General features: G+C 39.7%; 1 protein-coding gene across 1 annotated transcript in view; it reads right to left on the reverse strand.

The window, feature by feature from the left end:
- Window positions 1-9,735: 9,735 nt before the first annotated feature.
- The window catches only part of f5 (coagulation factor V), a 29,515-nt gene continuing 16,836 nt past the window's right edge, over window positions 9,736-22,414 (reverse strand). Inside the window, exons 13-24 of the mRNA XM_041259040.1 lie at window positions 19,703-22,238; window positions 18,647-18,815; window positions 18,126-18,356; window positions 17,091-17,301; window positions 16,348-16,527; window positions 13,428-13,544; window positions 12,759-12,830; window positions 12,444-12,538; window positions 11,908-12,063; window positions 10,718-10,862; window positions 10,201-10,352; window positions 9,736-9,943 (exon numbers count right to left, since the gene is read on the reverse strand). Of these exons, the coding sequence (XP_041114974.1) occupies window positions 9,752-9,943; window positions 10,201-10,352; window positions 10,718-10,862; window positions 11,908-12,063; window positions 12,444-12,538; window positions 12,759-12,830; window positions 13,428-13,544; window positions 16,348-16,527; window positions 17,091-17,301; window positions 18,126-18,356; window positions 18,647-18,815; window positions 19,703-22,238 (4,256 nt within the window). The 3' untranslated portion in view covers window positions 9,736-9,751. The remainder of the gene's footprint in view (window positions 9,944-10,200; window positions 10,353-10,717; window positions 10,863-11,907; window positions 12,064-12,443; window positions 12,539-12,758; window positions 12,831-13,427; window positions 13,545-16,347; window positions 16,528-17,090; window positions 17,302-18,125; window positions 18,357-18,646; window positions 18,816-19,702; window positions 22,239-22,414) is intronic.

The following is a 22,414-nucleotide window of genomic DNA, read 5'->3' on the forward strand; positions in this document are numbered from 1 at the left end:
TGCTAATGATCATCAATTCAATATGTAGGTTGAAACACAATCATTAACTGAAACAGAAACAGCTGTGTAGGAGGAATAAAACTGGGTGAGGAACAGCCAAACTCAGCTAACAAGGTGAGGTTGTTGAAGACAGTTTACTGTCAAAAGTCGTACACCATGGCAAGACTGAGCACAGCAACAAGACACAAGGTAGTTATACTGCATCAACAAGGTCTCTCCCAGGCAGAAATTTCAAGGCAGACAGGGGTTTCCAGATGTGCTGTCCAAGATCTTTGGAAGAAGCACAAAGAAACAGGCAAAGTTGAGGACCATAGATGCAGTGGTTCGCAATCGGAAGATGTCCAGCAATGACCCCAAATTTATTCTGCAGCATGACAACGACCCCAAACATACAGCGAAAGTCATTAACAACTATCTTCATCGTAAAGAAGAACAAGGAGTCCTGGAAGTGATGGTATGGCCCCTACAGAGCCCTGATCTCAACATCATCGAGTCTGTCTGGGATTACATGAAGAGAGAGAAGCAACTGAGGCTGCCTAAATCCACAGAAGAACTGTGGTTAGTTCTCCAAGATGTTTGGGCCAACCTACCTGCCGAGTTCCTTCAAAAACCGTGTGCAAGTGTACCTAGAAGAATTGATGCTGTTTTGAAGGCAAAGGGTGGTCACACCAAATATGATTTGATGTAGATTTTTCTTCTGTTCATTTTGCATTTTGTTAATTGATAAATATAAACTAGTAACATGTCTATTTTTGAAAGCATTCTTACTTTACAGCATTTTTTCACACCTGCCTAAAACCTTTGCACAGTACTATATATATATATATATATATATATATATATATATATACACAGTATATACACAGTACATGTATTTTTTTTTTATATTTCCGTGCCCATTCTGTGAAATACAATACTTTACCCGTTGCCATTAAAGATGCTGATTCGATGAATGTTGTCAAAACTAACACAGATTTGTATATGTTGATATTTTGTTAAAGCGCACAGTGATGAATGCAAAAATGTAAAGCCACATTTCAATTTGCACCACGAAGCCAGTCTGGAACTCAGTCGCATGTCGGTCCAATACGTCGATGTGATTACAAAATGCTTTCCAGTCAGTCCCAGTGGCAGAAACGTGGCATGAGTGTATTATACAAGATTCGTGAGGAGGGGTTGCAATTAAAGGGTGGTTTTGCCATAAGGCTTGGAGGAGGGAGGCTTGATCCAGGTAACACACAACGTTGTCACAACATTGCAGTAAGGTTGTGGGTTGGTTGGGGCCAATGCAACGTTGTGACAACGTTAGAGATGTACTTGGTCCAAAATAAATGTAGTGGCAACGTTGCTAAAATGACACTTGAAAATTGGGTCACAGTGGGAAGTATAAACCAGCCTTAATTCTCACCCCTGCAAATTGTAGCTTGGGCTAATTCATCCCCGTTATTAGAACATTAGTTGTACTAGGTTGTGGTAAAGTGAGGAGAAAACATTCCCTGAAAGTTTTTCACTAAAGTTTTCCAGGCGTTTTTAGAATGTTATTTTGATTGGAATTACTTAATATACGTACATTTTCAAAACATTATATTATCACATATTACATAAATAATGTGTACCCACTTACCACATGGAATTAAGAATATGAATTACCGTTTTGCATTTTAAATTTAGACAAATGTTTACTTTATCACCACCATACAAGTAAAGAATATTTGTTATTATTACTGCAACCCTTAAACCCTTAAAAACTATCCTTGATCCTTTCCCTTCCTCTTCTCTCAGGGTTACAAGGAGTCTTTGGAGCATATGTGCAGGTATTTTTATTTTGATATGACCTCCCTGCAACTACTGGGCACACAGAAATAGAAAGTGCGAGAGCAGGGAAAGCTTACGGCAATACAAAAAAAAAAAAAAAAAAAAAAAAAACCCTCTGTGCACTCTAATGCGTCCTACTGCAACATCAGATGTTACTTTAATAAGTTCACATATGCTAGAGCTAGTTAATTTAAAGTGGAAAAATAACGAACATAAAAGGTTGTATAGTTATGTAACTCTTATTTATAATAATTCTACAGTTTATAACAATTCTATAAGGCACTAGAGTTGATGAAGTCTTCATTCACTGGCCACATCCTGGTGCTGCATCTGGAAAACATACACAAATCTCAATATAATGTGCATGTAGTAACCAGCATTGCGGTTTGTTGTTCAAGTGTTCAAACAAGAGGCAAGTAAATATGATCGCATTACCTCAGGCTATGGGCGGGCCTCTGCGCCCCCAGTTTCAGATTCTTAGTTGATATAAAACTAAATAAAAACTGACAAATCATGAATCAAATCAAATTAAATTCAAGCACAAAAATAAAAAGCAAAAAATGTCTCGGCAAATATACGAATAGGCGGGTGTTTGGAAAAGGTAGTGTGTGTTTTTAATTGGAGCACTTTTCTCTAAACTGCACACACACAACCTCGTCTAATTAAAAAAAATAGAGACAATCGAATGAGAATGTCTGGTTATATGGCAGTTTCTTCAGACACATACACAACGCTTACTTTCAACTGACTATTAAATGCAATGTGTTGAATAAAATACTCTCTTAACAGCCCGATTAATAAAAAAATAAATGTAAATTGACATTGTTACTTGTAGTGTTACGCATTTTCGTTTTTTTTTTTTTTTTTTAATTAAATAGTAAAATAATATATTTTGGGTCTTCAGACTTGAAGGTTTATAAATGCTTCTTACTCAGTCTAAATGCATATATGTATTTATCTAAATTTAATAATTAGCCTTGATAATCTGATAAACTGATAATTTTACAATGATTTCAAAATGGCTGCATTCGTGATGCACTCTCCCATAGGAGCCAAAATCGTCCACTATGATAGGCGCTATATAAAAATAAAGATTATTATTATTTATCTGAAGCATACCTTAAAATTGTCGGATGTAGCTGGCTAAATAAAGAAATAAAACAAACCCAACTAACTATAACTATAACTAACAAACTAGCTACTAAATAGTCTTAGATTGCTTACCTGTATTCCTGCACTGGATAGTATATTGTTTATCTGTACTATTGGATAGTCTTGTATTGCTGCCTGTATTTAAGCACTGCTAGAATTAGACTGCTTTATTGGGATTTTTGCACAAGGTAGTCTTATATTGCTTACCTGTATTTTGGTATTTGATAAGCGTATCCCCAAGTAACTACATTTGGAAATGGACACTATTATATCATTTATTTATGTAATACTCTGAGAAATAAGTATATTACTGTAGCAGGGATATGTGACCCCTGCACGTGAAAATGTGTTTGTGTTTTTTGTAATTATGTTTAATTAAATAACTGTTTGCTAGCGGGCGCTCAGTTGGTACTTGCTGCTGTGGTTGGTTGAGGGGAAGGGCAGAAAGTGATTGGCTGTGCTGGTCCTCAATCAGCAGATGGGCGGGTCTTGACCGAGTGTCCTTCAGTTTAAAAACATCCGGCTGAGATTAGTTGAGGCTGCTGCAAGGCCATGAGACTCTGCCCTACAGAGGTCTGGAATCACACTGGAGAGAACGATAGGTTGTGGATGCAACCCCAGGTTCCCTGAAAGAGAAAATAACCATCAAGGTATGGGATATTGCCGTCAGGCAGTAGGGATTGGCTGAGCTTTATAGCAAAGCTGCCAATAGGCCTCCACACGAGCTGCCGCGTAAGCCCGCCGCCCTGGGAGCTTACTATACGCAGCGCGCGGAGACTCTCTTCCTCTTTTGCCCTTCAGGCCGTGAAGGCTTCTGGAGCGACCTCGCGGCTTGATGGTTATTTTCCCTTTAAGGGACCGGGGTTGCATCCGCAACGTATCGTTCCCTTTCAAGTCGAAAATAACCATCAAGGTATGGGAACAGTGTACCCAAGCCATCGCGAGGAGGATTCTCAGCAGTAGGACAGACTTACGTCATAACGCAATTGCGTAGGCAGTACATCTAGGCATATGCGGAGCTGCGCCTCAGCGTCTATGCTCGCAATGACACCTGTCCTAATGTGGAATAGTCAACACCATATTGGCATCCTGGGGTGCCATAGAGTGTAATACATATGCTCCAGATAGTGGAGCAGAGGAATCCAGTAAGTTTAACCTGTAAAACCTCATAAAAGTATGCGGTGTAGCCCAACTGGCTGCCGCGCAAATGTCAGACACTGGCACCCCTCTAAAGAGGGCCCAGGATGTCGCCATACCCCTAGTGGAATGCGCCTTCAACTGCCCTGGTGGTGGAAGGCCTGCAGATTCATAAGCTAATTTAATAGCATCCACTATCCAATGGGAAAGGCGTTGTTTAGACAACGGCTGACCCAAAGTCTTAGAACCATGGCATATGAACAATTGTTCTGTTTGCCTCACAGTCATTGTATGGTCAATATAACACCTCAATGCCCGCACGGGGCAGAGCATGTGTAACCGTTCTTCCTCTGGGGAAGAAAAAGGAGGAGGATGGAAAGCCATCAACTTGACTGGTTGGTTCATATGAAACGGGGATATGACCTTTGGTAAAAAGGCTGGATTTGGGCGCATGGAGACCTTAGAACCATCTCCTGCGAAACGAGTACATGATGAATGCACGTGCATGTAACTCACTGACGCAGTTGGTTGATTCCACTGACAACAAAAATGCAGTTTAATAGACATGAGCTTCATATCCACAGTGTGGAGGGGCTCGAATGGTGCCTTGGTAAGGGCTTCTAGCACCACGTCAAGGCTCCATGACGGTAAACTGGTCGTTCTTAGAGGCCGCAAACGTCTTGCGCCCTTGAGGAACTGCGATGCCAGAAAATGGCAACCTGGCGATAACCCGTCAATGCGTACATGGCAAGCTGATATGGCGGCTAAATACACTTTAAGTGTAGCGGGAGATTTCCCTTCATCCAACAGTTTCTATAGAAACTGTAATATCACTGCCATAGGACAAGATATTGGGTCATGGCCCCCCGCCAGACACCAATCTTGGAACAACTGCCACTTGTACGTGTACTGCGACCTAGTAGAGGGCGCTCGAGCATTCTGAATGGTCGAAATCACTGCCATCGAGAGCTCTAAGGCTGACAGGCGCTTCTGTTCAGGGGCCAAGTCCTTCAGCCTGGGACAATAAGGTCTGCTCTCAGGGGAAGCTCCTGCGGTTGACCAAGCAGCAACTGCACCAAGCTCGGAAACCATATCCTTTGAGGCCACCGAGAAGCGACCAGGATCACTGTCGCTTGCTCTACCCTGACCTTCTCTAAGAAGACGGGGAGCATCGGAATCGGTGGAAACGCATATAGGAGCCCTGGCAGCCATTCATGAGCCAGTGCATCAACTCCTAGGGGGCTGTCGGGATTCCTCACCAAGAACCATAGGGGGCAGTGCGTGAACCTCGTGCAGAGAGGTCAAACGCGGCTGTGCCCATAATAACAGCCGTGCTATGATCCGGTGAAGGCGAGGGGACCGTAGGCCGCCCTGGCGGTTGATATACGCCACAACCGTGGTGTTGTCTGACCGCACCAACAAGTGCTTGTCTAGCAGCACTGGCAAGCAGTGCCGAAGGGCAAGGTCTGCTGCTCTGAGTTCCAAAGCATTGATGTGGGCTGACCTCCAGGGTCCTGAGCACACTCCGCGGGTCCCTGAGCCGTTCCAGACTGCTCCCCAACCTTTGTTGGAAGCGTTGGCAGTGACAACCTCCCTTCGGAAGATGGGACCCAAATGCACGTTCGACGGAACTTTCCACCAGCGCAGTGCTTTCCAGCAGGTTCGGGATACCGTCAACCTGTGGTGTTTGTCTCTCCGCAGATGCAACACGAAGGCATTGAACCAGGCCTGCAGAGGTCTCTGGTGTAATAAGCCCAAGGGAAGGGCTTGAGAGGTGGCAGCCATCAACCCCAGCATGCGCTGACACAGCTCCATGCTGACTGTTTCTCTCAACCTGAATAGGGAGAGACACCTCTCCAGGGAGGCAACTCTTTGTGTCGACAGGGTCGCTTCCATGGACACTGTCCAGATGCAGATCCAAGAATTCGGTCTGTTGGCTTGGCACGAGGCGGCTCTTTTCTGAATTGATCTTCAGACCTAGCCGCTGAAGATGGTCTGTGACCATCCCTGTGTGCTGTGCCAACTGCTCCTTTGATTGCGTGCAGACGAGCCAGTCATCCAGATAGTTCAGCAGTCGGTCGCCTTGAGCCCTCAAGGGAGCTAGAATAGCGTCCATACATTTCGAAAAGGTTCGAGGAGCTAGTGACAGGCTGAATGGGAGGACACAAAACTCGTACACCCTGCTCTGAAATGCGAAACGCAGATACTTCCTGTGACCCAGGCAGATGGGAACGTGAAAGTACGCATCTGTCAGGTCCACGGTGGTGAACCAGTCACCGTGTCGGACAGACTGGATGACGTCCCTGTGCATAAGAATCTTGAATGATAACACCCACAGGTATTTGTTCAGTACTCGCCGATCTAAAATAGGGCGGAGCCAGTCATCCTTCTTGGGCACCAGGAAGTATTTGAAATAGAACCTCTGGTCGAACAGAGCAGGGTCTACTTGTTGAATGGCACGCTTCCTGAGCAATGCCTGTGTTTCCACATTCAGAGCTGAGGACTGAACCGAGTCCTTCACTGCAGTTATGACCACCCCCCTGAAGGGAGGAGGCTTTAACCAGAACTGAAGGGTGTACCCGGTGGATATAGTTGTGCGCACCCAGATGTCGTCGGTGCATTGTTGCCAGAACTGGAGCTGTGGGACAGTGTAGGGGTGGGTTAACAGCTGCTTGGAGATTTCAGGGCTGTTTCAGCTGTGCTCGTTCACGAGAGGACTGGCCAGAGTCACGAGGGCGTGGCCTGCCACCTCCCTTGGGACTCCACCCTCCGCGCTGCGGTCCCGTCGTACCTCACTCGCTCCCTGCATGGCAAATGCGGAAGCCTTCCGCAAAGTTGCCGGTGAAGAAGCTGGGGCCCCCCAGGTGGATTGCACCTCCTTAATAAAATCAGGGAAGGCTGGAAGCGTCCTGGGCTGTGGAGACCACACAGAGGGCGACTCAAATAGTGACCGCCGAGGTAATTCTATGGCTGGCCACTCAATCCCTAGGTGGTGAGTTGCTTGCTCCACCAGTGACCATAAGGGATCATTGGTGTCCAGTACCTCCAACTCAGTGTCCTGCTCTGAGTTGTGAGAGGTTAGTTCAGCTTCCACACTGTCCTCCTCAAGAAGAGGCTCCCGTTCCGAAGCATCCCTTGAGATGGCATCTACATCCCAAACCCCTTAAAGTTGTTGGGCGACTAGGGCGGGTGGAGCCGGTTGATTGGCAGTTGGCCTGACCTGTGTGTCAGTGGCTTGTGGTACCATCTTAGTGAGTGACATGAGCAGCGATTGTTGACCCATCATCACGTCCATAAACTGAGACATCTTTTGCATGAGCTCTGCCACGCCTGACTTGTCCCTATAACGCTGAATATATATATATATATAATGCTCAGTAGAGCGAACACTGAAATAAACTCAGAGAAGGGGCGGTAGCCAGCTTCTCAAGCCCAAGGCTGTCGAGTACAATCAGTGATGTAAATCTCTCAGAGAGAAAACTTACCAGCTCAATGTCCTACAAAGGCTGAAGGCAAAAGAGGAAGAGAGTCTCCACGCGCTGCGTATAGTAAGCTCCCGGGGGGGCGGGCTTACATGTCAGCTGTTGGAAAACATGGATTGAGAATTGATTAGGGGTTTGCTACGCATGTGGACAAGCAAAGCTATACTGGTGTTCTTTTCTGAAAAGAGACTACTATTGCAGATAGCAGACGTTTGGTTCAAATTGCATGTACTGCTAACCACTGATAGAGACGATGAGTCTACAAACTGCCCAACAATGACTGCAAGCTAATGAGATAACAATGCTGTGGACTAGAAGGGAACAGGCTCTAGACTTCAGAGAGATCAAAAGAGATAATCCCACTGGCATCAAAGGGGGTCGCAAGGAGATAACAAAAGGCAGATGTATGGACCTTTTGTCTCCAGGAGTGTGAAGAATGCACTGAGTTCAGAGGTTGTCACATTAGACTACACACACACACACACACACACACACTAAATTAACAGAATAAAGTGTTGTACCTTGACCATTGGTTAATGTCAGAGAAAGGGGAGGTGGACCATCTATACAGAAGGGTATTTAATGCCACGCAAACATTGTAATTTTGAGTTCTGTATGTCCTGTACCTGGGACCAGACTCCCTGCATATTTCAATAAACCTGGCAACTGATTGAAGAAAAGGACTCTGTGCATTTTCTTGAATCTACTTACTCACCATCTATTTTTTGTAAGTTACTTCATCAGCTCTTGCGGAGGCCTATCGGCAGCTTTGCTACAAAGCTCAGCCAGTCCCTACTGCCTGACGGCAATATCCCATACCTTGATGGATATTTTCAACTTGAAAGGGAACTGGAGACTGCTGACTACTGCATGGGTTATATTATTGTTACATACTGGCAAAACCAGTTTATTTTTTTGCAGGGTAAATCAACTTAAGCAACTTTATTACACAGCTGTTAAATATTTATTGCTTATTGAATGTACTAATTTTTAAACAAAACCACATTATATTAACGCTGAATCATTTCACAAAACTAAAATTTATATATATATAGATATATATTATCTATATATAGATTAATTATATTTTATTTATAAAAAAGTAAAAATAAGTTTCAGGTGTAGGTTCTGAGAGTTATGACTCTCAATACCAAGTTTTGGTTCAAAAACCTAGTAGTGAGCCTACTTAGAACGTTTTTAACCGCCCACTTACATCAAAAAATGTACAGGTCCAGACAGTTACAAAGGGTGTTTATAGATTTGTTTTTTTTCTTTCTTTTTTTTTTTCCTAATTCATAAGGGTTCGTATTCGTCGTAATTAAAGAGTAAGTAACAGGGTTCCAAAAAATATAGCGTTACAGGTCCCTACATGTTACTACAACTGAATAACGCACCTATCATTTCTTTTCTTTGTTAACATTCTGGCAACTTTTAACACACAACTTTAAAGACTGTTTCAAAGCTCTTTTCAAAACGTCAGCTCTAGTGCACTGATAGTGTAAAGTCTGGATTTTGTCCCCATTGTCAAATAAGTTAAGTAGCACAGCAATAACAATCCAAGTGGTACGGAACAGAAAAGACTGTGATTTGATTTAGAGGACAGATCTCAAACCCACATTTTGAAAAGAGCTTTGAAACAGATTAAAGTTATAAGTGTAAAAAGTTGCCAGGATGTTAACAACGAAAAGACAAATTACAGGAACGGTATGCTATTTAAACAGTTGTAGCAACGCATGGGGACTTATAATGCTATATTTTTCGGAATTCACTACTTACTTAATGTTTGTGTTGGTTATTATTTACCATATTTAAGAAATGTTTTTTATTAAAAGTATTTATGTAGGTTAAACAGCGTTTTGAAATAACAGAATACATTAATTAACCCTCTCTAAAACGGCTCTGGCTACACAAACTGCAAACTTGGGCTTTAAAAAAAATTATTCTGGCATTTTTTCCACCTTTTGTGTTTTAAGTTTTTTGGGGTTTTTTTACAACTTGTTTAAATGAAATAAAGATCTGAAGATTCTAGTATTGTCTTTGTAATCTTTTCTTGAATAGATACATACATACACATTCATTTACACATGATTACACGAGACTGAATACAAAAATAAAATATAAATTTTAGAATTGCTTGTAAACATAATTGACAATCCAGACCCCTTTTAACTAACCTTTTCTGGGGAACCCTCGTTTTCTCTGTAGGGTGTCCAGTTGTTTCCATTATTACTATACTGTATAGAAAATGTTTTTACATACATCTCGTTTTTCATTGATTTGGCACCCTGAGTAACAATTCCAGTAATCTTTTTCTTTGTCTGTAATTCAACCTGCAGCCACTGGTAGATGTTGTTTGCCTGTTGATATAAATATATGTGTACATATTTAAAAATAGATCAAAATAAAAATAAGTGTGACTGAGTAGGGCAGAGGTCCTTGTATCCAATACCAGCAATAGGAAAGTGTCGGGTATGATTGACACCTGTTACACACTAACAGGTTTCATGATGTTTCAATACGGTTCTCAAGCCGGCTCAAAGTTCAGTATGCCCCTATAAAAGTTGTGTCTTTCTCAAAAAGCAGTATACTTTTGAAGATTTATTAATTCATTTACCTTGGCTTGCCAGGCATTGACAGACCCTTCATTACCAAGGCGAGCCAGGTTTGGTTCCCATGTGCCACTAAACCAGCTGTTCTTGGAGGAAGAAGCCGTTATCTGGTCGTTTTTTATTTCTCGATTTTCCATTCCCAGGGGAACAGAACATCCTAGAAATGCATACAATGTGACATATCTATTATACCAGAAAATGGGCTGCAGCTTTGGTGACTGTCAGCCAGTCTTGGAGGTCAACAGTATAGAAACACATTGTTGATGGTATTATGGTGGGTGCTTTAGATAGACACCTATTGATTCTCAACAGGTGGGGGGTTGTACAGTACACTTGCTTAATTAATTATCAAGTGGCACAGTAATATGCATGCCAGCTGATACAATGTATATAATTATTTATCCTATGTGCCAAAATAAGTGACTTAATTTACTGACCCATTACAATCCATTTAGCTTTGAACCTTGTCAGCCTAAGCAATGCATGTGGAAAAATTACACAATAATCCCTGAGCTGACTTACCATCCAACTCACAGCCATAAAACTCCATGCGGAGGGTTGGGTTGCCATTGAATCTGGTGGGATACAGTCGAATGAATCTGCCAATTATTGGTGGATTAAATATGTTTTCCTTAATCCCATAGGCATCACTGTTGCCTTCAAAGGTCTTCAGTAGAAGAAAACAAAGTTAGTTCTTGCAAAGGCATATTTCCAGTATTGTTTTCTACACTAACCCACTCTCCAGTGCCTGGATCAATTTAATTGTAATGTTGGTATTTTCATTTAGATGCTGGGACATACTGTAGAATCTGTGATGCCTCTCCACTATATATTTACGGAATATTTAGAAGACATTTACAAAAATACTTTTTTGTCCAGTCTGTATTCTTTGGCAAACATTTCCAGAAGAGGTATTGTAGTCAGTGCTTGAGATAATGGTTTGTTCATTGAGTAATTTTCTCTCCAAATTAGACCTGAGGTGAGTAAAATGTAATTTGGATGAGTAAAATGCAGCTTTACTTTGAAGTAATGAGTACTTTGGGGTATGCATTAACTACACCCTTACACATTAACTGTACTGTTACTTTGAACTAGTGTACAAAAACTTGGTCTTACAATAAAAACGAAAAATATTCTTATTTGCTTTATTGACCACAAACAATATCAAGCAAATAAACACAGAAAGTGATTTTTCTTTTTTTTTTAATTCCAGTGCTGCAGATGGAATACAGCATAACAAAAGATAATAAAGATAATATTGTATTCCCTACTGATCGCCTTGCAATAGCATTATAAAGCATCTCCAAACACAGAATATTGTATTTATTATATAGATGTACCTTACAAAAATTTGGCTGACAGATAGGCACATTTGTAGAATAGACTGGGGGGGACTAAGACAGTGCAGAGAAATCAAGAATCCAGTCACTTATTCACCAGTCACAAACGCGCATTCAAGTGAATAGATTCAACCTTAAATTTACATTTTGTATTGAAAACCCAGACTTGTTGGTCATGTGTTTCTGGCAATTCTCAGACAGGTTACAATTAGCTGTCCTGGCATTCTAGCTATCACATGCAGTATATTCACAGTTGACCATTGAACCTTGAGAAATATCATACTTACTAAGAACAGTGAAAAACGTGTTGTTCACTGTTGTATTTTTTATCGTATTTTCCAAGAAAAAATTACTTTAATTTGATGAACTTACCATTCGGAATGACGTGCTGCTCCCTTTGTAATAAACCCATCTCTTGCTGTCTGTACTATAAGACACCCAGTACTCGGTCACATACAGAGATCTGAACATGTTTTTTGCACCCTGGGTGGCGACCTTACTGATTACAACAGGTCTCTGGAAATCCACCTGCAGAGTCACAAGACAAAAACAAGATCATTATTACGATGTAATAGCATGGTGATGCAACTCCCGTAATTTAAAGTGCTTCCAAAATTCAGTATAGCACTGTGTGGAATCTAACGGAAGACTAAACAAGTTTGCAAATTGTGTCTTTTGCAGAGGTTTTTATTTTAGCTACAGGTAAGAGCAGCCAGAAGACACCAGGTAGTGCTGTATGCTAAGTAATGAGTCACTCAGCAGCTGCAAAAAAGTTGATCAAAATCAGCATCTGCTATGGCTATTGATACAGAGCTGTTTAAATATCCAACCAACACAACATTTATTTAAAAACTAAACTACAGCAATGTAACAGAACACACACAGGAATTTTAAAGTGTGGCAATTACCTGAATCCAGTTAGACCCTGCTGGGTGTGGTTCAGCGCTCCAAGCATTGTAATATCCTTTATTGTGTAATCTCGCTAATTTAGGTTTCCATTCTCCTTTATGAAGAAAACAATTTAATGTCAGCTTTACCAGTAACTCAAGAAAACAATTAAAGAAAATGTTGAAAAAACACATTCATTTAAAGAACATTGGGATCTAGTCAATTGATCTAAAAGGTGGAGGAAACAGAGGGGATGTTTAGTCTTCCTGAAAGGTGACTGGCTTGTACAAGCAAAGCAACATTTGAACTTCGCATTTTGCAACTGATAAACTCACCTCTATATTTGAACGCTGTGATATGCGAATCAGAAACACTTTGTGTAGTAAGACCCAAAGGATGCTCACAATCTGTAAAGAAATTTAAAAAATTAAGCATGATTGGGTTTATTGTATATCTTCACAGACTGAAGTCAATTTTGAACAGATCTTAATACTGCTGCCCTGTCTCTATTAGACATATTTCTACCACACTGTGATTGCAATAAAATCAACCCTGAGGGAATACACTAGAAGGAATGATAGCATGGACCTAATAGTATCCAAGACTTGGCCTTTATACATATTTCCCACTATGTGTTACATAGGATGGCTCTGCAATCGAGTTTGTTTAAATTGTGTTGTTTAAATTTTAGATTAGCAGAAGGGCAAGGAATGCAGGCTGTTATGGGTGAAATAAAATCAATATTGGGAATTTGACCCTGATAAAAGAATTTCAGCTCGGAATGGGAAGTTGCGAATTGGAAACAATGGTTTCTAAATATATAATCATATGTCATAAAATTATATTTACAAGAACTGTGACTGGTTTACAACAATTTATATTAATTGAAGTTTAAAAATGACTACTGTCTCTTGAACCATCAGGGTCAGCTCTGAACAGGCTATACAAATGTTGACTGTTGCCGGAACAATTTGTTCCACTGCTTTTTCATCAGTGTCCTTTACCTTCATCTAAGACCAAGAATAGTGTCTGCATTCCTGCCTGTTGGTATGCACCCACTTCGGACTCCAAAAGCCACAGGCCAGGTTTAGAAGGCCTCATTTCAATGGTTCCAAATGTACCTTAAAAAATAAACCGCATTAAAAGTGGGAGGTGAGATTATAGCAGCTTCCCAAATTTAAATTACTATCTATATCTATATCTAAGTGTGTTGTGTTAACTGTCATCAGTGCTACACAATTAGTTGAGAAAACAAGCAGTATTTTGAAAGATGAAGTGAGCCAGCAGAGAATTCCCAGGATTTATTTTGGAGAATTATCAAGGCATCATCATCAACATCATCATCACTCTGAGAGTCTGATCTTGATCTCTGAAAAATGCTGGTTTCCTGTCAGTGTAACGCTCACAGTGGTCCCTATTGGCGCAAGGAAGTATGGTTCCTCTCGAGATATTGTTGAGCAGAGTAATGCTATTTGTGGTCCCCACTGGACAAAAAGGAACGTTCATTTCTGAGAATTAGCTTTATGCTGAAGGATAGCCTATATGTTTCGTAAAAGTAAAAATAAATAAATATATTAACAAATATTGAAATAAATGAATACATAAATCAGTACATATACATATTTCTTTCTTTATCTTTCTTTATATTTATTTCTTTCTTTTTCACTGTCTGATATAAACACTGCCATTTAATGCTGTATGAAACTAAAATACTTTTGTACATAAAGGTTGTCATGCTTTCATATATTCATACTTTCAAATTTAAAAACAATATTGTAACAGCCCGGACAATTGCTTTGTTGCAGGAGTTGTTGTCTGTTCAGTTTGTCTCATCTGTCTTTTATTATTATGTTACATGTATTGTAAGAGGAACAGGTCACGCCATTACTTAGCATGGGAAGGGGAAGTGAGTGAATGAAAGGGGAGAATGTGTGTTGCTTGGGCATTGCAGAGCATGGATGTGACTGGTAGATGAGCTGGACAGTGGCGGGAAACGACAGAAGCTTATATAAGGGGGTGCGTTACCCTGGGGACTGGAGACAGTCCAGCACTGAACTTGAACAAGAAACTGTGGGTGCGACTGAGCGAGCGTGTGAGCTGTGACCAGAAAGAATATGCAATGAAAGTGCCAAGTCTAACGTAGGGTTATAATTTTGGTGCTGTGAATTCTGGCCCCTGACAGGAATTCTCTGTAGTGTCAAATAAAACAAACATTTTGAGAATTCAACACCATCTCCCTGAGTACTACTTCCTAAACATGAAAAAGTTACAGTATAGTAAATGAACAGACCAAGCTTATTATGATAGTTTGCAAAATCAGATGAAAGCTTTCCGTACAATCAGGATAATACATAATCATTATTTACAAAATCTTGTTCGCCTTGTTACTTGTTAAAAACTGTAACTTTACTGCTATACTACTTGCAAATGTTGTAAAGAGGAAGGACAAGCTTTGTGGCGTGAATGCTAGGGCGTCTCCATTGGAAGTATGTCGGGTTCGATTCCCATGTGGGGTTTATATTGCAAATTTAATCCTCCTATTAGGTTTCGGGTCTATTTGACCCAACACTAGTTTCCAGTTAGCTTTAATGTTATTTTTCTTTTCATTTTCTGTATAATATTTGACGACTTTATTTTTTTTAGAACAGTAGAACAGTCCATGTATACAAATAAGATGTTTCATGTCACTGTGACCCCTGGCATTTATCTATGTAGATTTGTGTGCAGGAATAAAATAAACTTCTTTAATTTGTTGTTTTATTATTATTATATTTGTATTATTATTTCTGGAAATGGCTGCACATGTCTGGAGATATTTATAAACAAAAAAACAAACAATATATATATATATATATATATATCTACAAGGGAGAGCCTAGTATTGCAACAGCATCTCACTGATAAAGACACTTCAAAATGAGAAGCTCCCAGGTTGGCAGTCAAAGAAGTTTTATCACAGCTCCTGGACTAAAAGAGCATAAAAGAGTAAAACCTTTGCAAATAAAAACATTTAATCAATTTAAGGCTGTTTAAATTAGTTTGAAATTTCATCAGGTCAATGTGACCCAAAACATAGCTGTACTTAAATTCTGAACATAATAGGAGGGTTTGATGTATTTTATTTATGTAAAACAAACACATTTTTTATGTGAAAAAAATTTAGTTGTTATGAATGACACTTTCATTGATCATATATACTTTTGCACACATAACCTTAACGTGCACATAAAAGACGGGTCATACTAGTCATACTTTCACTCCAACTATATAACCGCTATGCTACACAGATTCACATCTTAACCCTTTCAACAGACTAGGCTACTATTTACATTTACCCTATCCAAACGACAATACATTGCCTCAATATATGTTGAACAATTTAGCTATTCCCGTAATGTGTGTGCGTTATTATCCATTAAATGATCAAAAGTACCTTTAAAGTGGAGATGTCAAAAACACAAGCCAAGTTTCAAGAAACCATTGGAGCAACCTTGCCCAGCACAAAGCAGACAGGCACAACTGTAAAAGCGGTGGGGGTCAAAGTTGCCCCAATTGTTCTCAGGCACAATAAAATCAAACTTGCATCAAAAACACAAGCCAAGTTAGAAACAATTGGGGCAACTTTGGCCCCCACTGCTTTTACAGTTGTGCCTATTTACTTAGTGCTGGGCAAGGTTGCCCCAATGGTTTCTTGAAACTTGGCTTGTGTTTTTGATATCTCCACTTTAAATAGCTGGGCACTTTTGAAAACGTATCGTTTTTTCTCACATTTCCAATGTGTTTTTGTTTCAGATTATTATGAACATGGTATATTGATTTAGTGTCTATTGTCATCATATATCTTTCAATAGTGCCATGCTGCAGTATCTCTGTTTCTTAAGGCTTCCTGAGGTGAGAGATCAGACTGTGGGGAAGGTTACTCACCAGGAACCAGCGGATACACACCAAGACGGTAGTCCTTATTCTGCTTGTCTAGGAAGGTCTGACCATGAAAATGAACGCTGTGGATGTCTTTGGGGCCGCCCATGTTGATCAGATGCCACCTCACAAGCTCGTTGCTGTACATCCTCAGCCCCTTCAGGCTGTAAATGATCCCATTGATGGCTGTAGAATGAAGAAAACAATATAATCATTGGCTTATCAATGTGCAATGCAAACAAGTAAAGTGATGTCAGTTTTGCACTCAGGCATTTCTTCCTAATACAAAATAAATTTAGAAATTATTATATTCCTCAGACGTAAAAGAATAGTCAAGTACATGTTTTGATTCTATAAAGCTTTTAAAAAAGAAGCAAAGTGAGAGTTTTAAAATCCACCCTATACAGTATACAGTTACAAATGTGTTACATATACACAGCTTCCCTCATATAGCCTCAGATTCTGATATTTCAATTCTCATATATACATTTTTTTCTGGCAGCACTGAAGACTTTGGTACTATTAGTTTGGTTTATCAAGGTATTTGCAGCAAAATGCAATCTGAACCATTTTTTCAGACAGTATAACAAATGTATTAATTTTCACTAGTTTGGTGCAAATTGCATTTTGCTGCAAGAACCTTGATAAATCAGGGCCTATGTGCCCTACTCATAAATCTTAAACTCTAAATTGTACTTGTTTCTTTTAGTGCTGCTACATATCTTATGATTAAGGACAAAATGTAGTACCATGGAATCTGTTCCTTTTTTTAAACTCAGGATCAGTCACTGCCACTTTGTTGTTTATCTTTCTCATGTTGTCCTCAAAGTACCAGCTTTTGTTTTCATCAAAGGTCATAAAAAGTAGGACAAATTCCCTTGTATTGAATGTGCTACTATTCAGCATCCCTTTTGTGCAGATTAACAAAGGTCCAATCAATCCAGAGTTTATATCTTTCTCCTGGAAGAAAAAGCAGTAGGTTTTGCATTGGTTGAACAGAAAAGGACTTTTTTTTTGTATTACAATAGGATTCAATAAATTCTGTTTGGTTGATTTCACAGTATATAAGCAAGGTAAAACTGCTGCATAAGAAACAAAGTTAAGTAGACAAACACCTGAGCTACTTCAATGAAGAAGGCACAAAATGTTTGTCTATTTGACTTACAGTTTTGCCTTAGAATTTGTAGGATTATTATTTTTTAATTTTAGTGATCAATTATTATTTTTATGTATTTTTCCCCCAATTTGGAATGTCCAGTTATGTTTTTTGTCCTCGCTGCAGTGAGTCCCCACACAGCACAGACCTTCTGAGGGCCTTTGAGCATCCTTCGATCTCACAAGCCTAAAGCCAGCATTACTTTTACGCCAAGCAATCCAGAGCAGAGGAAGGTGGGCTACCAATCCCAGAGAACAGAGATCAGCCCTGCTTTTTATCCACTCTGAATGTGCTCGGTGTCTGGCCAGTAGGGTTGCGTGATGAGGAGAAGCAAACCCTGCCTGTTTCCAGTTCTGCCTCTTTGCACAGCCCGGACGCAGAGTGGCACTGCCCAAGCTGTGCGACTCATCCTGCTCTCCCATCGGCATCACTTTAACTGGATGAGCCACTCAGGGATCCCTTTTGCTTTAGAATTCTGATTGAGCATTGCATTGCATTACATACATACATACATACATGCATACATACATACATACATATGTCAGTATGATGCTTTTTCATTCTTTCAGTTTGCAAAGGCCATTAATATGTGACATGTATGTGAGTCCTTCCCCCCAGTGTTACCTACAGGGTTTACACCTGAATAGTAGACCCAGGTTCTGCAGCCAGTTGATTTAGGTCCAACCTTGTCTTTTGCCTGCCATACATACGTATACGTGTCTCCAGGCTGAACAGCATCATCAAATTTATACCAATACGGAGAATCATCCTCGTAACCCATTCCTTCCATTGACTTTCCAAAAGAAACACCATGAGCATGTAGGGAGTACTCTCTAGAGGCAAGATTTCTGAAAACAACCTGAAGGAACATAAATTAGTTTAAATTTTTTAATAGTACTCAACATGATATATTGAAGAGAGAGAGAGAGAGAGAGAGAGAGAGGGAGGGAGAGAGAGAGAGAGAGAGAGAGAGAGAGAGAGAGAGAGATTTTGCTGTATACCGAAAGGAGCAAAATCAAAAAGAAGATAATGTAAGCATACAAACTTGTGAATAATTGATTTAAAAAAATCTCAATTACATCAGGACACTTTGATCATATTACTCTTACAGTGCTGATCCTGCAAATCTACAAAGGGTGGCAGACTCACCACAATGTTATCATCGATTTCAGCTTTAATGAGCGGGCCAAGGATGCCAAGGAACTCATCGACTTCTCCTCGAATGTCTGGTTTGGAGAAGGAGCTATCCAGGTATTTACGGAAAACCACTTTTTTAAACTGTGTGTTCCTTTTATCTGTACTGATTTCCTCGAACCTCCTGTTAAAGTAAAAGATCATGATGTGGGATAAAAATGAACATTGGATTGTTGATAGTTCTAGAACCCAGTCCCTGATTCCCCTTGTCATTTTTTATTCGATATTTAATCTCAATGGATTATCCAAGAAATAAAAATTAATTTAAAGTGAACAATGTATTCTAGAGGAAACCACAATACTCATTCCCCCAGAGACCCCTCTAAAAGTGAACTGCAGAAAGCAATGTGTAGAATATGGAGGGATTTGCAGGACTGGGATTCAGAAATGGACAAGGTCAACTGGTAGTGGACGTGGTTCACCAGAAAAGAATACACAGTAGAAGAGCTTTGTAAAGACATGGTGAAACCAGGTTAAAGCACTAAAATACATTGTTTAAGCAGGCAGAGGCAATACATTTCTTTCTGTGCCATGATTTAAACAAGCCACTTTTGGTGTCTGTTCTTCTTGTGGCTGTGTTTGCACTGACAATTCATTTTATTCTCTTCTCTATATTTTTATTATAAAGTGCCCTGGGATCATTTATGATGAAAGGCACTTTACAAGTGAAAGCAATATTATTATTATTATTATTATTATTATTATTATTATTATTATTATTATTATTATTATTATTATTATTATTAATAATACTATGGTAAACTTTTATAAAGGAAGAGCAAGCTTATAGCTTCCTTGTGTATTTATTGCTAGCAGGAATTTAATTTGCTTAACATTTTGTAAGAGTAATTTGGTGTATTACACGCACATTAAAAGAACAGACAAATCCTAAAGTAAAGTAGCTTCAGGCAGGTAATCAAAAATGTGATACAGACAAGTGGAAAGTGGAAAAGAGCATCAGAAAAAAAAACTATAACAAGAATGTACTGTACAGATATCAAAAGTACATACCTTGATCCCTTATACCTGTCATAATCCCAATCAACTTCTTCAGCAGCTATGAAGTACATCCTTATGTTCCCTTGTAACATACTCATATCGTGGTTTGCAATATCATCTTTATTACTCTGACTATGAAAAGTGGTGACATAAGGGTCTTTATATTCTACATATTCATAGCTATTGCCTTGATCTAAATCGAGCAGGTCTTCATTTTCATTCATGTCCGGCAAAAACAGCTCATAGTCATTAAATTCCCCCCTTGGAACACCTATGACGATGTTTTTCCCGATTAGTTCTTTCTCATTTGACACCGTCTTGTATGCTTTGGGATTCATGCTATTTGGTCTATGTCCTCTGGGTGAAAAACCAGTATGCTTTGTATTTCCCGTAGCTGAAAGGCTCTTTTCATTATTTTTCTTTTTCCGTCTCATCTTTATGCCACCCAGTTTCTTCTTTTGCTTCGGTGGTTCTTTAGATTCATTAGTCTTGATGTGCTTTTCATCTTCTATGTTCTTTATCACATGACTAGGAATTTCCTTGTGATGTGTTGTATGCTTTCTTAGATATTCCCAGTGTTTCTTTGAAGGGTCCAGGGAGGTGTTACCAATGCTTATTTTGTTTTTATTACTGGTGGTGTCATTCAAATAAATGATCACTTTCTCTACCATTTCATTGCTCTCTGAACTGATTTCCTCTGAATAAATGTCCTTGTAATCTGACATAGGGATTTGAACCTCATCTACACCATCACGACTTTGGAGTGCATTGTTGGATTTGTCATTTGAGATTACTGTCATATTTCCATGAGTTTCTACTACTAGTGTCTCAATAATTGTTTTTGGGCCAGGGCTGCTTGCCAGAGAAAATGATTGGTTTACCAAATCAAGATATGTGGCTGCATTGAGACTATCATCTGAACCTGCCCATACAGTTTCATTGCTTTCAGAACTCATGTTCTTGGATTCAATGCTATGGCTTTGATTATCTAGCGCAGAGATCTCTGTCATATTTCCATTAACTTCTATTACAGCTGTAAAATTACCAGCAAGAATCCCATCTTGTGCTTCAAAAGAGTTTTGGTTCTCCAATTGGAGATATTCGGTTGTATTTGATCTGTTACTTGTTTCATTTTGAGCAGAAATAAATGTAGTGTTCCACTCAGATACAATACTGTAATTCCTAACTCCGTTGTTACCATTGGTGACTTCCAAAGACTGTTTCACATGTGCAGAATGATTACTTTTCTCCTGAGTGAGAACAGGGTGACTGACATTTTGGCCTTCTGCGTGGCTATAATTAGTTACAGGCTGCTGGAAATGTTTTTCACTTGCCAGGTAATCTTGAGTAATACTGCTTGATAAAATCTGATCTTGCTCATTGTCTGCATCCATTTTACCTTCTCCATCAGGTACAGTCTTGTTTATTGATGTATCTTTTACAGAACTGGTATAGTAAATTACTTCAGACTCTCTGATCTCTGGTTGCCCCTCAACTTCCATTGGTAGAATGTGGTCTATTACAATGTTAACTCTGTGGCTATCCAGTAACACAAAATCTGCATCATTGCTTTTCTGTGTTTTCACTACACTGTCATTATCAAGCTCCTCTGTGATGGGGACAGAGTAAATAAATGCTTCCTTATCTTCTGGTATTGCATATTTTTTAGACTGCAAAGCTGTATTGTTATGTACTTCAAGTGGCTTGTTCTCCATTGTGAAATTTTCGATGGTCCTTGCACTTTCCTCTTCTTGTTCCTCATGGGAGCTGGCAGACTGATTGTTTCTTTGCATCACAAAACTTTCTGGGTCACTGTTTAAGATTTGCCAAGTGTTGTTTGCCACTGGAGGTAACATTGGATCTTTGTATTCTTGTGATCGTGTCTTGTTCCTAATAGTTAAGGGAACAGAATCATTATTGTGAACTTCTTTTGGTGTGAACCACTGAGATGTGCTATTGAGTAAAAGTGTTTGAAGATCTTTTGCTTTGTCCTCTGTCTTGGCACACTTTTCAGACCTGTTCCCCATGTAAACATCTGACAGATCTGCTCCGTCTTTAGAGGATCCTGTTACGCTGAGATCTCCCTCTTGTGGTTCATTCAGTTGCACTGCATGCTGCACATCATCATTTAGCAGGCAGTCATTTCTTTCAGCTCTAAAGCTTGTGTTGCTTGGGGCCACTGAAGCAGAGAAACTTACATTTTCCGTGAGGTTTCCATCCAAGGTCTCCTCATAATCACCTAGCAGAGTGGAGAGATCCAAAACTTCATCCTCTGCCATGAGGCCTTGAGTTTTATTCTTGAAAGAGCGTAAGCCAAGTTGACTGGCCCACATTTCTGTCATTTCATCAAGCTCTGAAGAGACTATGTCTTTCGATTTGACTTCTACTTTTACATCACCTTCATTCTGATCCCCAGGTATCCACACAATATCCACATCAGTGTTTTCATAATAATAATCGGGATCTTTAAGACATTCTAGATCTTTGAATCGTAGCCTTATTCCCTTGTTACTCTGGTGAGAATTTAATGATGCCAAAAGCCAGTGGCCTGCAGGGAAGAAATAGAGATAAATGTAACGTTAGCTACATTTCTACAGTTAAGATACTATAAAGTAGAGGGCTTAGAACGGTGAACTATGCAATGTTGTAGTAGGCAAACACAAATAAGTTTGGTTAAATTAGATTGTAAGACTGCAGGGTCTATTTCAATGATCTAAACACTGG

Source organism: Polyodon spathula, chromosome 9 (assembly GCF_017654505.1).
Source record: "Polyodon spathula isolate WHYD16114869_AA chromosome 9, ASM1765450v1, whole genome shotgun sequence".
In the NCBI taxonomy this organism is placed as follows: domain Eukaryota; kingdom Metazoa; phylum Chordata; class Actinopteri; order Acipenseriformes; family Polyodontidae; genus Polyodon; species Polyodon spathula.